A 17150-nucleotide genomic window follows, 5' to 3' on the forward strand; every position below is an offset into this window, starting at 1 on the left:
GAACAGTTTTAAGGTGATTCGTTCAAATTTAAAGAATCAGTTGAAAATCAGTCTTTCGTCATTGCTCTCTTCTCGTCAGTCAAGTTGTTGACAAATATTTTTCTTTCATATATATTTAAATATTTAGTGAAAGACTATTTAATTTTACTATTTTTCAATATGTTATCAGTTAGTAGATCTCAACTTAATAAAGTAGGTTAATTTTAAGTTATTTCCCATTTTTCTTATCTGTTGTCAAATTTCTTCCGCAATTGCTTAATCGCATTTTTTTAATGATTTCATTAATAAGATATTGATATCAGTATTAAATTTTGTTTAAAATAAATTGTTAATTGCAGAAATTTATTTGCACTAATTAATTAAAAATTAGTTTGTTATGATACTAAATATATAAACATTCTGCAAAGAGTTATGTAAACTTGTTATATAAACATTCATTATTAGCCTTCAATTATTGTTGACAACTTTTAATACCAAGTCTAGGTTTTTAATATTAAATTTGTAAAATAAGTGAATTTGTCTGAAAAGACAATATGAGTATTTTTATCAAATCAGACAGTTTATTATTAAACTTTTAAAATTACATTTTTCCTCCCTTGCAGAATGTTAAGAAACGTAAAATATTCTACTGTCTTCTAATTATAGCGTAGATTTAGTATCTGCCAATTGAAAAAAAAATCCCCCTAAACTTAGCAGTTGATATTTTTTCATTATTATTTGGTTGCAGTGATTGTGCTAGACCAGCGCTGTCAAATAATTTTGACTTCGTCATTATTGGGAAAATAATAATACTAAATACTATCAACTCAAAACTCTTTATTTACCATGAAAAAAACAATACATTTTGCAATGTCTCAGTTGTATGCATAATTCAACTTAAAGTAACATCAGTGTGACTTCTGTTGTTGCAGATTAGATGACAAATAACTTATATTAGGATGTGAGATATTAGTTTGAGCAGGACTGTTAATTTTTTTTTTTTTTTTGCTTGTTAATTATTATTAGCTTGTTTTTTATGGTTATTAATTGTTTTTGTGGCGTTAATTTATTTTGTTAATGATCGTTTATTTTTTTGTTTGCTTTTTGTGAATTTTAATTTAATTGTTCATATGCTTCATAACAAACTTTATAATCAGCGTCCCCAGAATAGTGTGTTGCGTGCCATAAATGGCACACATCCCATTGATTTGTCATCCCTGTGCTAGACTATAAAAACTATAAGTCCTTAAGATCAAAGACTTTTTTGAATTTTTGGTTCATATTTAAAACATAATTTTCTACCTATTTATATATGTATTAATGTGCATATTCATGATTATTCCATCTATTGATAGATAAAACAAGAAATTTTAAAAATATGCAAATATTTAAAATATTGTGTGACTTTCTACAAAGTATCTGCCTATAAAGTGCATATTACAGGAAGATGTGCATATTAGTATTTGTGCCAAAATAATCATCAAGTTTTGGCATCTTCCAAGCATTAGGTACCTAAAAAAAAACATCACAGAAAGAGACTTTGAAGGGTGTAACTCGAAGTCATGTCATGCAAGACTCTACATCTTTACTTTTTTAATTTTTGAAAGTCTGAAATCCCTTTGTCAACTTGGCAATTGTTGTTGGTGCGAACATGTACTAATATAGCATAACATACTTGAAATGAGTGCCTCAAAAATTCTATTTTTATTAAGTGTTCCTTTTTTCTCTCTCCTTTTCAGGCTAGTTTTTCAATTCTTCGTCGTTTTAAGAGTACACTTGTAATAGCAGAACATAATGATGGGAAGGTTATTCCTATCACTTTTAATGCAATTACAGCAGCAAAACAATTAGGAAATGAAGTCACTGTTTTGGTAGCTGGAGCTCAAACATCTTCAGTAAGTTGATTGAAATTTTCGACTTTTAACTATCAAATTATATTTGACATATTGAAATGCAATGAATGTTTAAATATTGTTTATAGGTTGTTAGTGAAGTTTCTAAAGCAAGTGGAGTTACAAAAGTTCTCATGGCAGAAAATGAAGCTTTCAAGGGTTTATTGCCAGGTAAGCATGATTAAAGTCTATTTTCTTTCTATGTATTGATTAGTATTTTAGCAATTTTTGTTTTTAAATGTAAGTTTTTGTCTAGATATTTTTGTTTATTTTTATTCTAGAATTTCTTTCTTTAAGTTCAAGTTTAATACATGTTATTTTAATTAATTTAGATTTTCTGAATCTGAATGATTAATATAGCCAATTAATAAGATTTTCTAAAGCATGCTTTTTGAATAAAAGGCGAACTGGAATGAATTAGTCATTGATATTCTCATTTCTCTTTTTTAAAATTAAATTATATTCAGGTAATTTATTTTAATAACTGCAGGGATGACATTTCAAAATAATTACACAATATCATTTGCATAAGTATACAGTCTTTGCATATGCTTATGAAATAAGTAAATTAAATAGTGGAAAATCCCTTTCGAAGACTGGTAAAAATGTACCCTATAATATGCTTTTGAATTTTCTTAATAATAAGTTCTTTTTACCTATTAGTTTTGGAGTTAAATCATTTTTGTAAATTAAGTCAAAGTTTTAAATGCTATATGAAGATATAATATTCTTATTTGTTAGAATTATTTTTCAAAGTTCTGTGCTTAGTTTAAAAGTTGTTTATTTTTCTTCATAATTAAATTCATGAAATAATTTTGGTGTCTAAAAAATATATATGTGTGTATAAATTAAGAAAGTTATGTAATGTATTAATGTATTGTTAATGCAATATTTGCGTAAAATTAAGTTAATTAAATTTGAGTTTTGTTTATTATAATGTTTTAAGTTCTTTATTTTTAATTTTCAACAAATTCAATATTTATCTAAATTTTCTTAAAATTAATTTCCATGTTCTTAATATTGCTAATAAAGGTAAAGTTTGATCGAAAAATGTTCTAATTTAATATAAGTTTATTCTAATTTTTCGTAAGGTTATAAATATGGATTTAAAACTTTCTTTATCATTTTATAACTTAAATTATGTATGCAATAATTTTGGTTTCTAAAAAAAAAAAAATTCTATTTTTGTGTATTGTGCATAATTCAGATTATAAATTTCAGATTCTTTTGCAATTCAATTAACATTTGTCTCCTTAGATACATTATAAATATGTTGAATTATTGCATACATAATTTAAGTTATAAAATGATAAAGAAAGTTTTAAATCCATATTTATAACCTTACGAAAACTTCTATTAAATTAGAACATTTTTCTATCAAACTTTACCTTTATTAGCAATATTAAGAACATGGAAATTAATTTTAAGAAAATTTAGATAAATATTGAATTTGTTGAAAATTAAAAATAAAGAACTTAAAACATTATAATTAGAGCCCGGAAGTTCAGGCAAAATGCCATAAATGCCCTTTCCTTTTTTAAACGTTTTCTTCTGAAAATGCCTTTTTCTTTCCTTTTGTTCATAAATGCCTATTTCTGTCTAATTTAAAGTTTTTCTGCAAAGCTTTTTGTACTTTTGACCGAGCATAAATTTTGAAGTACAGAAATGGTTGACTGTCATCCGACGTATTGTAATGCATTTATAGAGATTAGGACTTTATTCCTTTTGGGACAACTCCCTCCCTCTGAGGCAGTGGTCACCCCTCGCACTGTACAATGTCTATTCATCTGAGCTGATAGTGTACTCGTGCTTGAGTGAGCAAGGCAGGTGAAAGACATTTTTCTGTCCATGAGATTGACAGTGTTGTTTGAATAGAGAATAGAATACACTTAAAGCTGGAAATACCATAAAAGTTTTATTTCCTAATATGATCCATCTAACATGCCTTGTTCATGCATCGCACAGGATAGCAGAGAAAGTAAAAGGTCTCTATCCTGAGGTAGACTCGCTTGTTTCTAGTGTGAAAAAAGTATTTGTGAAAGCCCCTTCAAGAGTTCAAGTGTGCGAAGAAATTGCACCAGACATTCAATTACCTCCTAAACCGATCCTTACTAGATGGGGAACATGGATTTCAGCAGTCTCATACTACTGCACAAATTTTGAGGAAGTTACTCGAGTCCTTACCAGCTTTTCGGATGAAGAGGCAATATCCATAAGAAAAAGTAAAAGTCTGCATAGCAGTTCTAAAATAAAAAATGAACCGACTTTTATTTCAATTTATTTTGGGAAGCTCCCTGGAGCTATTGAACACATGGAAGAAAGAAATATGCCTTTACCCGAGTCACTAAAGATTTTCGACAATACTACTGAAGAATTAATGTCTGGGCCTGAACCAGCTGGTGACAGAATAAGGAAGAATTGTGAGAACGTCATCACTGCAAATACAGACTTTGAATGCATCAAGAACATTGCAAAAGTACTTTCTGGTGATACTACAGTTGAACTTACCATATCTCCTACCATGGCAAGTTGTTTTAGGTACGCGCCCATAACCTCTGTCGAAGTAGAAAGATCCTTCTCTTTGCTTAAAACTATATTGACTGATAGAAGACAAAATTTCTCTTTTGAAAATTCGAAAAAGCATCTAGTTGTGATGTGCAACAACAACCAATCATCAGAATAAATTTGCATACAATATTATTGTAAGTATGAGTTTTCAATTTTTATTTCACACTTACGCAGTTGAAGGTTTTTTTTTTTTGTGCAATTATGTCCACTTCTTTTGTACTATTGCTACGACAGTCGAGTAAAATGAATATGTAGGTATACCGGATACTTCTAGCAACTTTTTTTATACCTTGGATACCTATATGGGCTTTTAGTCATTACCAACTAACATTTTGCTCCAATTTTAAGTGCCTTTTTTAAGTGCCTATTTCAAGCTTTTTAAATGCTTTTTTGCCTGCCTATTTTTGCATTTTTTATTGCCTGAAATTCCGGGCTTTAATTATAATAAACAAAACTTAAATTTAATTAACTTAATTTTGTGCAAATATTGCATTAACAATACATTAATACATTACATAACTTTCTTAATTTATACACACATATATATTTTTCAGACACCAAAATTATTTCATTAATTTAATTATGAAGAAAAATAAATAACTTTTAAACTAAGCACAGAACTTTGAAAAATAATTCTAACAAATAAGAATATTATATCTTCATATAGCATTTTAAACTTTGACTTATATTGCAAAAATGATTTAACTCCAAAACTAATAGGTAAAAAGAACTTATTATTAAGAAAATTCAAAAGCATATTATAGGGTACATTTTTACCAGTCTTTGAAAGGGATTTTCCACTATTTAATTTACTTATTTCATAACCATATGCATGGATTTTAAACTTTCTTTATCATTTTATAACTTAAATTATGTATGCAATAATTTTGGTTTCTAAAAAAAAAAATAAAAAAAATAAAAAACACATTTTCTATTTCTGTGTATTGTGCATATAAATTTCAGATTCTTCTGCATTAGTACTAATGAAAGTTGCACCAAATAAAGTAAGATAATTAAAACTGTTTCTTTTGCAATTTAATTAACATTTATCTATTTAGATACATTATAAATATGTTGAAATGTTTTTGCTAAGTTTTTGCAATTTTGTTTAGTTTTATTTTTAATTCTGAATTTATAATATGCATTGTTATTGCCTAACTTGCTTTTTATTTTTTCAGAAAGTCTGACACCATTGATTTTAGCTACTCAAAAACAATTTAGTTTTTCTCACATTGTGGCTGGAGCCTCAGCTTTTGGGAAAGTAATAATCCTTTCTATTTCTCTTGTTATATTTTTAAAACAGACAAAACTTTTCGAAAATATTCTTATGATTTTGGTTGATTAGAATGAATTTTTGATTTTGTAATCAATGTTGACTGTCATTTTTATGGATATTGCTATTGTGAAAAAAGGTATAGAACAAGTCTTTGCTGTTATCAATGCTGAGATGATTGTGCTCCAGAAAAAATCCAGATTTTTTGGTATTCATGATCAGGAAGTTTCTGGAAATCATCAGTCACATTTATTTATAAAAATTCTTGTATAAGTATATTTTATTTAAAAGTATTAGAACTATAATTTATACTTTGCATCTCTTTCATTTGTAAATTTTTTTTCTGGTAGAATAATAAATGTGATCAATGTAATTTACATTGATAAATCAGCAATAATATTTTTACTGACAGTAGTAAGGCTCAATTATCTTTGTAGGATTTACCTATTCTGTTTTAGAATTTAGAAAAACTACTAAATGGTTTAGTGAAGATATAAATTATTTATTTTAATTTTTATCAGGAAAATGTATTTATGCAATTAAATATTGCATTACTTTTCCAATTGTGTTATTGTGTCCTATGTTCTGTAATGAGATCTTCTTGATGAACAAGATCTTCTAGAATTTCAACAACTAGGAATACATCAGATCTAGAATTCTAAGAGAAGTATTTCAACAATTAAAAGGTGATATATTTTAAAAGTATAATTTAAAACTGTATGTAATGAGTCTCACAAATTGAGGAAATAGTATCTAAAATATATTTTTATGAATAATTTTCATATTTCATTGAATTGTGATTCTAAAAATATTATATCTCATATTTTGTATTAGTTTCAATTGTATTGTGAATTAGTATCTAAAATATTTTGTGAGAAAACCTTAGTACATTATTTGCAATTTCTAATTGTGTTTTTAAAGAAGTTAAAAATTTTAAAGCATAGAATATAGAAGTACTAAAAATATAAATTTTTCATTGTATGAAGTTTGCATTTTATTCTATTATGAACTTAATATCTAGAGCTGATTTGTTAAGTGCACTTATGAAAAAGCCCACCCAGGTTTTTGGGATTGGGTAAAATCATAACAACCCTGAATTTAGATTATATTTATAATCTATGTCGGTGATTTGAAATTTCTTTAGGAGCTGTCATTAATAATCGAACATTTTAAATTTTTCTTATTCATCTAAATTTTAACATTTAATTAATTTCTTATTTATAACATTTAACAAAAAAAAACGTAGATTAATTATAGGAGAATACTTCAAAAACTATGCAAAGGTGTCTCAAAATAATTTTTTTATTCCAAGGAACAATGTGTTTCTTCATTAATCATGGAATACCACGGGTTAGATGATCACTGTCCTTCAACAACAAAGCACAACTTAGTGAATTCATTTAATTTCAGTGTTAATGGGCAATTTTTATAGCTTATTTTGGTAAATATTTTATAAAATTTTTAAAACTTTTTCTCTCAATATACAATTTAATTAGTTTTTTCAGGTTAATGTTAATTGTTTCAGATTTATTTAATTTTGAAATCAAGTACGTTTTTTCCTAGATAGCCTGTAGCCATGTATTATAACTTTACTCTCATTGTTTAACTTTTAAAATATTTTGTTTTGAATATTTTAGAATTTAATACCCCGAGTAGCAGCAAAGTTGGATGTTTCTCCTATTTCTGATGTAATTGCCATTAAAGACACTGATACTTTTATTCGAACGATATATGCTGGTAAATAAATTTTAATTGCTATTTCTACTAATTAATTCGATAAATGTGGAACTTTTTTATAGGTTTATAATAATGATTAAAGTTTATAATATCTAACAATATATAAATTATTTGTTTTTTCCATAAATATGTATAAAATATACACTTGAATGCATCAGATTTTATTTTTAAAAAAGTATATTTAGTTAATGTCTGCTAGATAAGAATGTCAGGTATATTTTACTGAAAAACCTTCTGTATTCAATATTTATAAAAGTTAAGCTGTTGGAATTAAATATTAATCAACCAGCAGCTTTTGAATTCTGTTTTACTTATCATCTGGTATTTGATACTTTTATAGTAACATATAATCAGGCATTAAATAAAATGTTTTTTTTACTCCTTATTATTTATTGCTTTAGTAAAGTATATTCAAAATATCAAACTTTTTCTTTTCCACTTTTACTGTCTAATTTTTTCATTAGTTTCAGCTTTTTTATCTTCCCTAGTTATTTTGAATTAAATCCTTAATTCAGATTTCACAGAGACCCTTGAATTGATAGCAATTTACCTGACTGTAATTTATGTTTATTGCAACGTGTCTTAAACATAATTTCCAGCATTTTTTTCAATAGCTTGAAAGTGAACTTTAGTTACATACTAAGTATTAAAATGAATTGGTTTTTCTTTTTAAATTTGAATTTTTTTTAAATGAATTTGTATTCTTGCAGAAATGAGAATAGTTGAATTTCCTTTCTTTTTTCAAGAACCTTTTTTTCATGAGAAACTGATGAATTAAGCAAAAACTACAAGCTTGATTAAATTCTAGTAAATTAAATATTTACTTCTTTTCTTTTTATAACATTTTTTTTTTCTCCATAATTATTATTTTTTAATCGGCAATATCTTTAAAGAAGATAAGTTATCAGCAATTATTCTTTTAATTCTATATTTTGCAATTTAAAGTTTTAATTATTTTCATTACAATATCTAAGTTTTAATTATTAAAATTATTTTTCTTAAATATTTTTAGTTCTCTTAAATTGTACACAACACATTTATGTTGTTGCTTTTTGATCTTTTTAGCCAACTTACTTAGATTGATAGTAAGTTTTTATTTATTGCATATTTATTAATTAGTCTATTGGTTTAAAACTGTTCAATTTAAAGCTCTAATTATTCCTTTATTGCAATGTCTAGCACGTATTTTAATTATTGAAATATGCTATATTTTTTATTCAAATATTTTTTACTTTCTTTGTAACTGTAAAACAAAACATTTATGCCGTTGCTTTTTAATTAACTAAGTTATTTAGAATCAATTCCTTAGATTTCAAAAATATTTTTTTTCTAAGTTAAAAGTTTATATTAATAATTGGTTCAGTAAAGATTATTGAATTTGAATTAATTTGGTATGAAAATTTGAAATCATATGCTCTCATTTATTTATTTTTTTAAGGAAATGCTATTCAAACACTTAAAGCTTTAGATAGTATAAAGTTGTTAACCATACGTGGAACAAATTTTTCTGCTTGTGATGTAAGTGGAAGTGGAGCTCCTTCTGAGAAAGGTTAGTGCTTTTGAAAAATTAATTTTTTTAAAAGAATTATTAAAAGTAAATCGTTAAAAAATAATTTTATAAGGAAAATAATAGTACTCATTGGAGTTAAATAACTGTCACTTTTTTTTCAAATAAATTTTAAAGTTGATTTTGATAATAAAATAGATTTATGCACTGTTTAAAAATTTTGTCAATAACAATAAATATTTTAGTTATATATTGAAGGAGAAAAATAGACTATATTAAAATAGTTATAGTATACTCAATAAATGTTCTTTTTTTTTAATAAATAAATCTGTCAAAATGTTTTATCAAAATTTAAAGAATTATAGAATATATATTAAACCAATTATTTATACTTTATATTATGTATTAAAACCAATTATGCAATTACTATGGCTGAATATGGATTGATTTTATTAACCTAAAATCCGATATAGAACTGCAATAGCAATGATGTAGAAAATGTTCCATGCAAATCTAAGTTATTTCAAATTCTGTGCTAATTTTCTGTGTGTACAGAAATTGAAATAATTTAGATTTCTTTGATTAAAAAAATCACTCTAAATACCATTTTGGAAATAAAATAACTAATGAAATAATTACTACTTAATTATATTAATAATAGTTTTTAATTATTCATATATGTTTAAATTGTAAAAGTTTCCTCAAGCATTATCTTTTTTAATTAATCTCTCATTTTTATCAAATAGCAATGGAAACTGCTGTTTTTATAGTGTAAATTTTCATGCAGCTTTTTCCTAAGATCCAATATAGAACTGCAATAGCAGTGATGTAGAAAATGTTGATTTTCTGCATGTACAGAATTTTCAATAATTTAGATTTTTTTAATAAAAAAAAATCATACTAAATGCCATTCTAGATATAAAATAACTAATGAAATAATAGCTACTTACATATACTAATAATAGTTTTTAATTATTAATATATGTTTAAATTGTACAAGTTTCCTTAAGTATTACCTTTTATATCAAGTCTCTTATTTTTTGCAATGGAAACTGTAGTTTTTATAATGTAAATTTATATGCCGCTTTTAATAAAAAATGAAGGAAAACTGTATAATAATTATGAAAATGTGTTATAAAAAAAAAATTTTCTACATTATTATTCAAGAGCCATCTCAAAAATTTTTGCTAATTTAAAATTTTGTTGTCCAGTGGTGAAAAAAATTACTTAGCAATGTAACATACCGTCTGGTATTGTGCCAATAAGAAATGCATTAAGTTCTCAACTTTTTTTATAGCATTGCAATTTATAAATTTATTTTGTGAAGTTGATTATTTGGTTACTTTCCCTTATTTCAGCCCCTGATTGCGATATTAAAAATGAAGTGTCTGAGTGGGTGAGCCAAGAATTGTCAAAAAGTGAAAGACCTGAACTAACAAGTGCAAAACGAGTTATTTCTGGAGGTAAATTTGTTTCTTAAATATTTTTCTTCAAAATGGAAATCATTACATAGTATACTCAACGCATATTGTGTTATAAAAGTGAAAAATTTTTAAAATTGGAATGTTGGAATTTTTTGACTAATAAATAAAATCCATGAAAATATTTGTTAAAGGTTTTCGTATTACAATAATAATCATCTGGTTATTTTTAAGATTCTTGGGATCTTGGACTTTTTACACTCTGGTTTTAATAATTTTTTTTCCATTAATGTATTTTTATTTATATTTTGAAGTCATACTTCTTATGCGACTTCCAACAAGGTTGCGTTAAATGTTTAACGCTACATTTTTATTGGCCGGGAAATCGCGTGGTAGGATCCAGTTTTCCCTCATTCATTTTCATATTGTTTTGGTTCTCACTAACATAAAAATAATAAAAGTCATAAAAGTATTGTTTTTCTATAAATATTTTTTTAGTTTGTCTTGATACACATATAATTTAATAGGATAGTATTTTTTATTTTCAAATTTAGTGGATAACAATTGTAAAAAATGAGTGAAAATAATCCCACGGACAATGCAACGGATTTAAGGTTATGTCAAGGTACGTCTCTTGTGAATATCAATTGATTGTTAGGTTTTCTCTTCTGAAATTACATTATGACGCATTCACATACATTATTAATACAAATACATTTTCCATGGCGAGACGATGAGGCAACCACAAGCATTTCCACTGGTTCAAGAGGTCCACGAGGGAAAAATGCACTATATTACTGTGATTACAGAGCATGGAAGCGAGCGGAGCAGGAAAAAGAGTCGTTGAATAGAACTAGTGATCCTTCTACGACTGCTGATTCTTCTACAATTAACATCGCAGGTTGCGAAGTTTAACTTCTTCTACGTGGAGGGACTCCACACACTATTTTTTTTACATAAGTGTCTGATGTCTATATTAACTACCTAGCATGTATGATCTTTTTGTTAAATTTTAGTAGTGCTATCTCAACATAAGAATTTTAATGTGCGATAAAAATATAACTTATCTTCATAAGTAATATAATAATTTTTATAAAAAATAAGTAATTTTTAATAGTACCCCATAGCTTGTTTTTTTTTTTTTCTTTTCAATTTCATTAGCATTTTTGTTCAGACATTTTAAATAGTAAAATAGTTGGTGAATTTCAGTGTTAAGAATGTTTAACATTAAGTTTAAATCCTACATAACAATATTTAGATATGCATGTAAGATAACAATATGTAATATATTATTATAACCTTTTACTCCATTATTTGTTTTAATGGCAAGTTTTAATTTATAAATACTAGTAGAAATTAGCTTTTTAATATATAGTAAAATTTGCAAATTTTAAATTAAGAATACAATGCCTGCGCTTATTTTTCTATATTAAATAAAGTTTGTCGTAATGTCACAAGACTGACAGACTTTAATTTTAAGTTGCTGATTTAAAAAAAATATTTTTTAATTCATGATTATTATTATTATTTTCCATTTGAAGCCCATGCTGAAATGTTAAATGAAAATTTGAGTAAAATTTCCAACTCTGTAACTTTTATTAGGAACCATTTTTTTCTTCTTTATACAATTTATTTTAACAATCGGCTTAAGTTGTTATATTTGAGCTCAAATTTTTGCACAATAAATACATTATTAAATTGAATTTTTGGAATTTTTATTTACTCCAGATTTTTTGAAATACTTAAACAAGTGATGAAAATGTTAATTTACATTTTTTTCAGGCCGTGGTATGAAAAGTGGCGACCAGTTCAAGATATTGTATGATCTTGCTGACAAATTAAAAGCTGCCGTAGGAGCTTCTCGAGCAGCTGTAGATGCTGGATTTGTTCCTAACGACATGCAAATAGGACAAACTGGAAAAATTGTAGCTCCTGTAAGTTTTTATAAATTTTCACTGATTTCTAGTTTTATTTATAAGTATTTTCATCAAATATTTCATTGTTTTTAAGCCCGTATTCAACAATGTATAATTTAAATGTTAAAGATAATAATGTTGATTCTTAAGTGAGATGCATAAAATAAAAAATTTTAAATCAAATATTTTAAAATTTCCATATTATTTTAAAGGACTTTTTAATATCAAAAGCCTTATACCTTAAATAAACATGGGTCCTATGATCCTAAAGTACCTCTGTTAGCTTTCTTCATTTTGTAATACAAATTAACTTTTTGTATTATTGCTGCTAAATTTCTTTAATGAAAATATTTAAAGATAGTTTTATAGTTACTGAAATTAAAAAGCAATTGGAAAAAAAAAAAAGGTTTGTAAAGGATTTCCTTTGGTAACCAAACAAAAATATTATTTCAAGATACAGGGTTAATTGTGCTCCGGAAAAAATCCGGACTTTTCGCTGACAGTGATCCGGAAGTTTCCGGAGATCGAAGGCCCAGACGTTTCAAAAAATCATTGATCACAGAAATTTCCAGAAATCAAATTTTCAAAGGTGGAACTTAAAAACACAGTTTATTTTATTTGTTTGTAAGGGAGAGCCAGAGAGATACTTTATAAGCTTATATTCATGATCAATATTCATTTTTATTCCCACTCAGATGAATTAGTTAGTGCCCCTGGCGGGGCTGATGCTAAGATAACCACCAGATATGAGAAATATTCATTCTTTATCAGTAAATAGTTGTTATAATCATAAACTCAAGAAAGAAAGACATATTTGTAAATTTTAATTTCTTCTCCAGGTCATCATAGGTATGTGTAAATGGTATTGGTATGTGTAAAATTTTAAAAATAAACTAAGAAATATTGAGATAAAGGAAAAACCTTGCTTAAATTTTTTTCTAATTTTTCAATTTAAACTTTTTTTAACTTACGAAATTTTCCGGAATTTTGACTTGGGCTCACAATCACCCCTAAAGATATCAAATCGACAGTATGGCATAAATAAATATTATACCCGTTATCTAGATATTATATACTTGCAATAAAGTATGGTCATTTAAAACTTTTATTTGGAATGAATATGATTTATTTTAGTCGGGGCTCCCACAGGTCAAAAAAAAAAGGGAAAACCTGGAATTGCCAAGAAATTTATTTTGACTAAAAGGCAGGGGAGGTTGCATTTTTTTTTTTTTTTTCCTTCATCATACCTGGAAAATGATCAGTCTTTGAATTGCCATTAACAGTAACCAGTTATTGAGATTTGATTTAAATAATTCTAACATCAATTACAATTATCAGTTAAATTCCACATTGTAGTGAAACTTTTAGTGTTCCCATCCTCATTCAATTTTATTTATTTTTTTGCTTGCAAAATCTAATATTTTACGTAACAAATTTTAAAAAAATCACAATTTTCCACTGAAAAAGTGCATGATATAGATAAAATATGGTCTCGATTTACATTAAAATTTTCCTGATGTACCAGAAAAAGTCTTTTTTTTTTTCTGAAATTAAGTGGGAACCTTGTTAGTATCAGTTGAAAGTAATTGGTGCAACAAGAAGTTTCATATATTTTTTTTTCTTCAATAAGAAATACATAAAATGGGTTATTAAATCTGATCTAGTAATCAGATTAACCAGAATAATAACCTAGCACAAATATATAAGCAATTACCTGTTGTTTTTTTATAGTTCTTTGGTTTTGAAACAGCAAAAAAATAATAATAATAAAGAATTATAATATTTGCTAACAAGACTAAATATGCATGCGGCCCTTTAATCTACCTGCTGTGCAAGTGGCTCTTCACTCAAAAAGGTTTTGCATCCCTACTTTACAAAGAACGAGTATTCAGCTAGTATAATATACAATGCATACCTGCCAGGGAAAAAAATAGGAACACTTCACGCGGTCGCAACATTAAAGTTTACTTCTTTACACTAAATGTTTGTATAATTGTAACTGTATAAGATTTAATGTAATAATTATTATTGATTATATTACACATTTGATTGTCCGACGAGTCATTGCTCCCATCTGTCGCTATGTTAAACACATTAGTCTTCAGCTTTTTTATTATTTGTTATTTCTTGAACCAAGTAACTATTTTCCGTTCTCCCGCACAATTTTTTTTTTACCTTCAGAGAATTTGGAAACATCGCACAAAACAACTTTGATGCATGGTCCGCAGCAGCTAACGGAATATTGTGTTCAAGGAGAAATCCTGTGAACAATAGTTCGCTTCTAATTGATTGTAGATCAATAGTTGACGACACAAAATCGGAAATTTTTGCCGACTTTTTCATATTTGTATACGCGGTAGCATGCTTAGCTGTTATCCTGTGTGAAATGATATAACACTTTCCGCCATGTGCTATACTAATATCTGTATTGCAAGCAATACATAATGTGTACGATGTCCCCTTCCTTGATTTTTTGATGAAATCAAATTCTTCGCTATAATTGTCGCAAAAACACTGACTTCTCCGAATTTTTGACATTTTTTCAGATTACCACGTGGAAAAACATTCAAAGCTAAACTCAAATCGAAGAGATGTGTTCCGAGTAAACATTCAGCACCGGTACGGTTTCTAGTAAAAGAGAAGGAGTCAGGAAGCTAAAATTTCCTCTTGGTGTCTGTGAAGCGACCAGTACATATGTCATCAAATATACGAATGGAGCTAGAGGCGGAGCTAAGTGATAACGCGACTTGATTGGATTTCGCCAATCGGACATGGATCGCTTTATAGAGTAAAAGAAAAAATTACGCTATGATGAAAAATCGGAACATTTTGACCCAAAATCGTATGATCGGAACAAGGCATAAAAATCGGAACCGTTCCGATAAAATCTGTACACTTGCCAGCTATGACAATGTTAATTTATGTGCTCAAAAATTTAATTTTAAAAATGCCATGCGATGAATATAAAGACTATTTGCTCCTAAAATCAAACTTTGTTCCAAAACACATTTTTTCTGCTCCAAAATTATTATAAATGTTCAATCCCTGAATATTTCGTACTTTGCCTAAAACCATCTAGCATTGTATGAAATGTCAACATTTTCCATTTTGCCAGTAACATATTTATAAGTTCTGTGTTATAAGAATTATTTTGTTATTTTTATAGGAATTATATATAGCTGTAGGAATTTCTGGTGCCATTCAACATTTGGCCGGAATGAAAGACTCTAAAACTATTGTAGCTATTAATAAAGATCCTGAAGCTCCTATTTTTCAAGTAGCAGATCTTGGATTAGTAGCAGATTTGTTTAAAGCCATACCTGAAATGTCTGGAAAAATTGATCAGTACATCAATAAATAAATTACATGCTCTGCTATTTTTATTAAACAATGTTAATCATACATTTTTCACGAAATTAAAAAATATATTATTGTGTTAATAATATGATGATTAAAAACATTTTATTTCTCATGCTACCATTTACAATATGTTATGTATATGTTTCTACTTATTATATTCTGTTCAGAATTCAAAATAATCAGAAAATTAATAATTTAATCAATTAATATGGCTTTTGAGAAATTTTACTTAAGTAATCAATGTAGAATTTTTGTTGCTTATTACAACTCAGGTTTTAGTGTAAAAAATATATATTTAATCAGTTCTTTTGTACATGAAAAGTATGTATCTCAGTAAACGTTTTCATATTTACAGTTAACACTTTGTATTAAATTAATATTTTGTATTAAAATATTTTATTGTATTATTTGTCTCTCTTTTTTACCACTCTTTAATCAGTAATTAACATACATTTGATTGGAAAATATATGCTTTATGCAAAATATTTATTCTTTTTTAAGGATTAATAAAAATTTATAAACACATTTTCCTCAATTATATTGTTCCACTTTAAAGCTAAATAACAATATAAAGCTCTATTCACACTTACCTTAGCTACAAGTGAAGTTTCCTCCCACAACTGCTTTTAGAAAAAAATTGTGATTAAATATATTTATTATTGAGTGTTTGGGAAAAAGAAAAGTTGTGGAATGTATACAAAAAACGATGAATAGTGAGAGGGTAGCAATCTTGATTTTTCAAAAAAAGTTTTTTCCAAAGCCCACCTGGAGAAAGACCTTTTCGTCAGACAGATGCCTGAAGGGCAGAATTGTTGGCCCCTCTTTCATAGGCACCATATTAGGTGAGCCAACTTTGCTCCCACAGTAAGGACAGATAATGAAAGAACATCCATGCCTTACCTAGGATTCGAACCCAGAACTTTTCTGATGCAAGGCCAGTTCCCGGACCCCTACACAGACCGGTCGGCTGATTTGAAATACATCTTTCATTATTTTTAATAGTCCGATAATTCAAGAATAGTGCTCGGGATACTCTACACTGATGTTTTTTTAAGGTTAAGTGCCACTGCTCGTTTCACCTTAAACTCATGTTATTTAGGTTAAGTGCCATTACCTAGTATATACACTGAAGAGTAAAAAAAACTGGTATACCTGCCTAATATCGTGTAGGGCTCCCGTGAGCACGCAGAAGTGCCGCAACACGACGTGGCATAGATTCGATCAATGTGTGAAGTTGTGCTGGAGATAATTGACACCATAAATCCTGCAGGGCTATCCATAAACCAGTGAAAGTAAGAGGGGGTGAGGATATCTTCTGAACATCACGTTGCAAGGCATCCAAAATATGTTCAATAATGTTCATGTCTGGGGCTTTTGGTGGAAAACGGAAGTGTCTAAATTCAGAAGAGTGCCGCTGGCCACCAAAATCCTCAGACTTGAACATATTTTGGATGCCTTGCAACGTGATGTTCAGAAGATATCCTTGCAGGATTCATG

At 27.3% G+C, this 17150-nt stretch overlaps 1 protein-coding gene across 1 annotated transcript; it reads left to right on the forward strand.

The window, feature by feature from the left end:
• Nucleotides 1–32: 32 nt before the first annotated feature.
• Nucleotides 33–16057, forward strand: wal (electron transfer flavoprotein subunit alpha wal). The gene is made up of 9 exons (XM_043039046.3): nt 33–192; nt 1719–1874; nt 1961–2042; nt 5618–5700; nt 7350–7449; nt 8888–8998; nt 10315–10419; nt 12160–12311; nt 15460–16057. The coding sequence occupies exons 1-9, from the start codon at nt 160–162 to the stop codon at nt 15652–15654; spliced, it is 1017 nt and encodes a 338-aa protein (XP_042894980.2). The 5' UTR covers nt 33–159; the 3' UTR covers nt 15655–16057.
• The last annotated feature ends 1093 nt before the right edge of the window (nt 16058–17150 follow it).

This window comes from Parasteatoda tepidariorum, chromosome 6 (assembly GCF_982258835.1).
Source record: "Parasteatoda tepidariorum strain Cologne lab strain chromosome 6, Ptep-v5.0, whole genome shotgun sequence".
In the NCBI taxonomy this organism is placed as follows: Eukaryota; Metazoa; Arthropoda; class Arachnida; order Araneae; family Theridiidae; genus Parasteatoda; species Parasteatoda tepidariorum.

What these genes read in the sequence shown, in the direction of transcription:
- wal (XM_043039046.3), top strand. Translation starts at nt 160, where the DNA reads ATGTTATCAGTTAGTAGATCTCAACTTAATAAA. An exon ending in TGGAGCTCCTTCTGAGAAAG is followed by an intron (nt 8,999 to 10,314) that starts GTTAGTGCTTTT and finishes CCCTTATTTCAG; the next exon opens with CCCCTGATTGCGATATTAAA. An exon ending in AAAACGAGTTATTTCTGGAG is followed by an intron (nt 10,420 to 12,159) that starts GTAAATTTGTTT and finishes CATTTTTTTCAG; the next exon opens with GCCGTGGTATGAAAAGTGGC.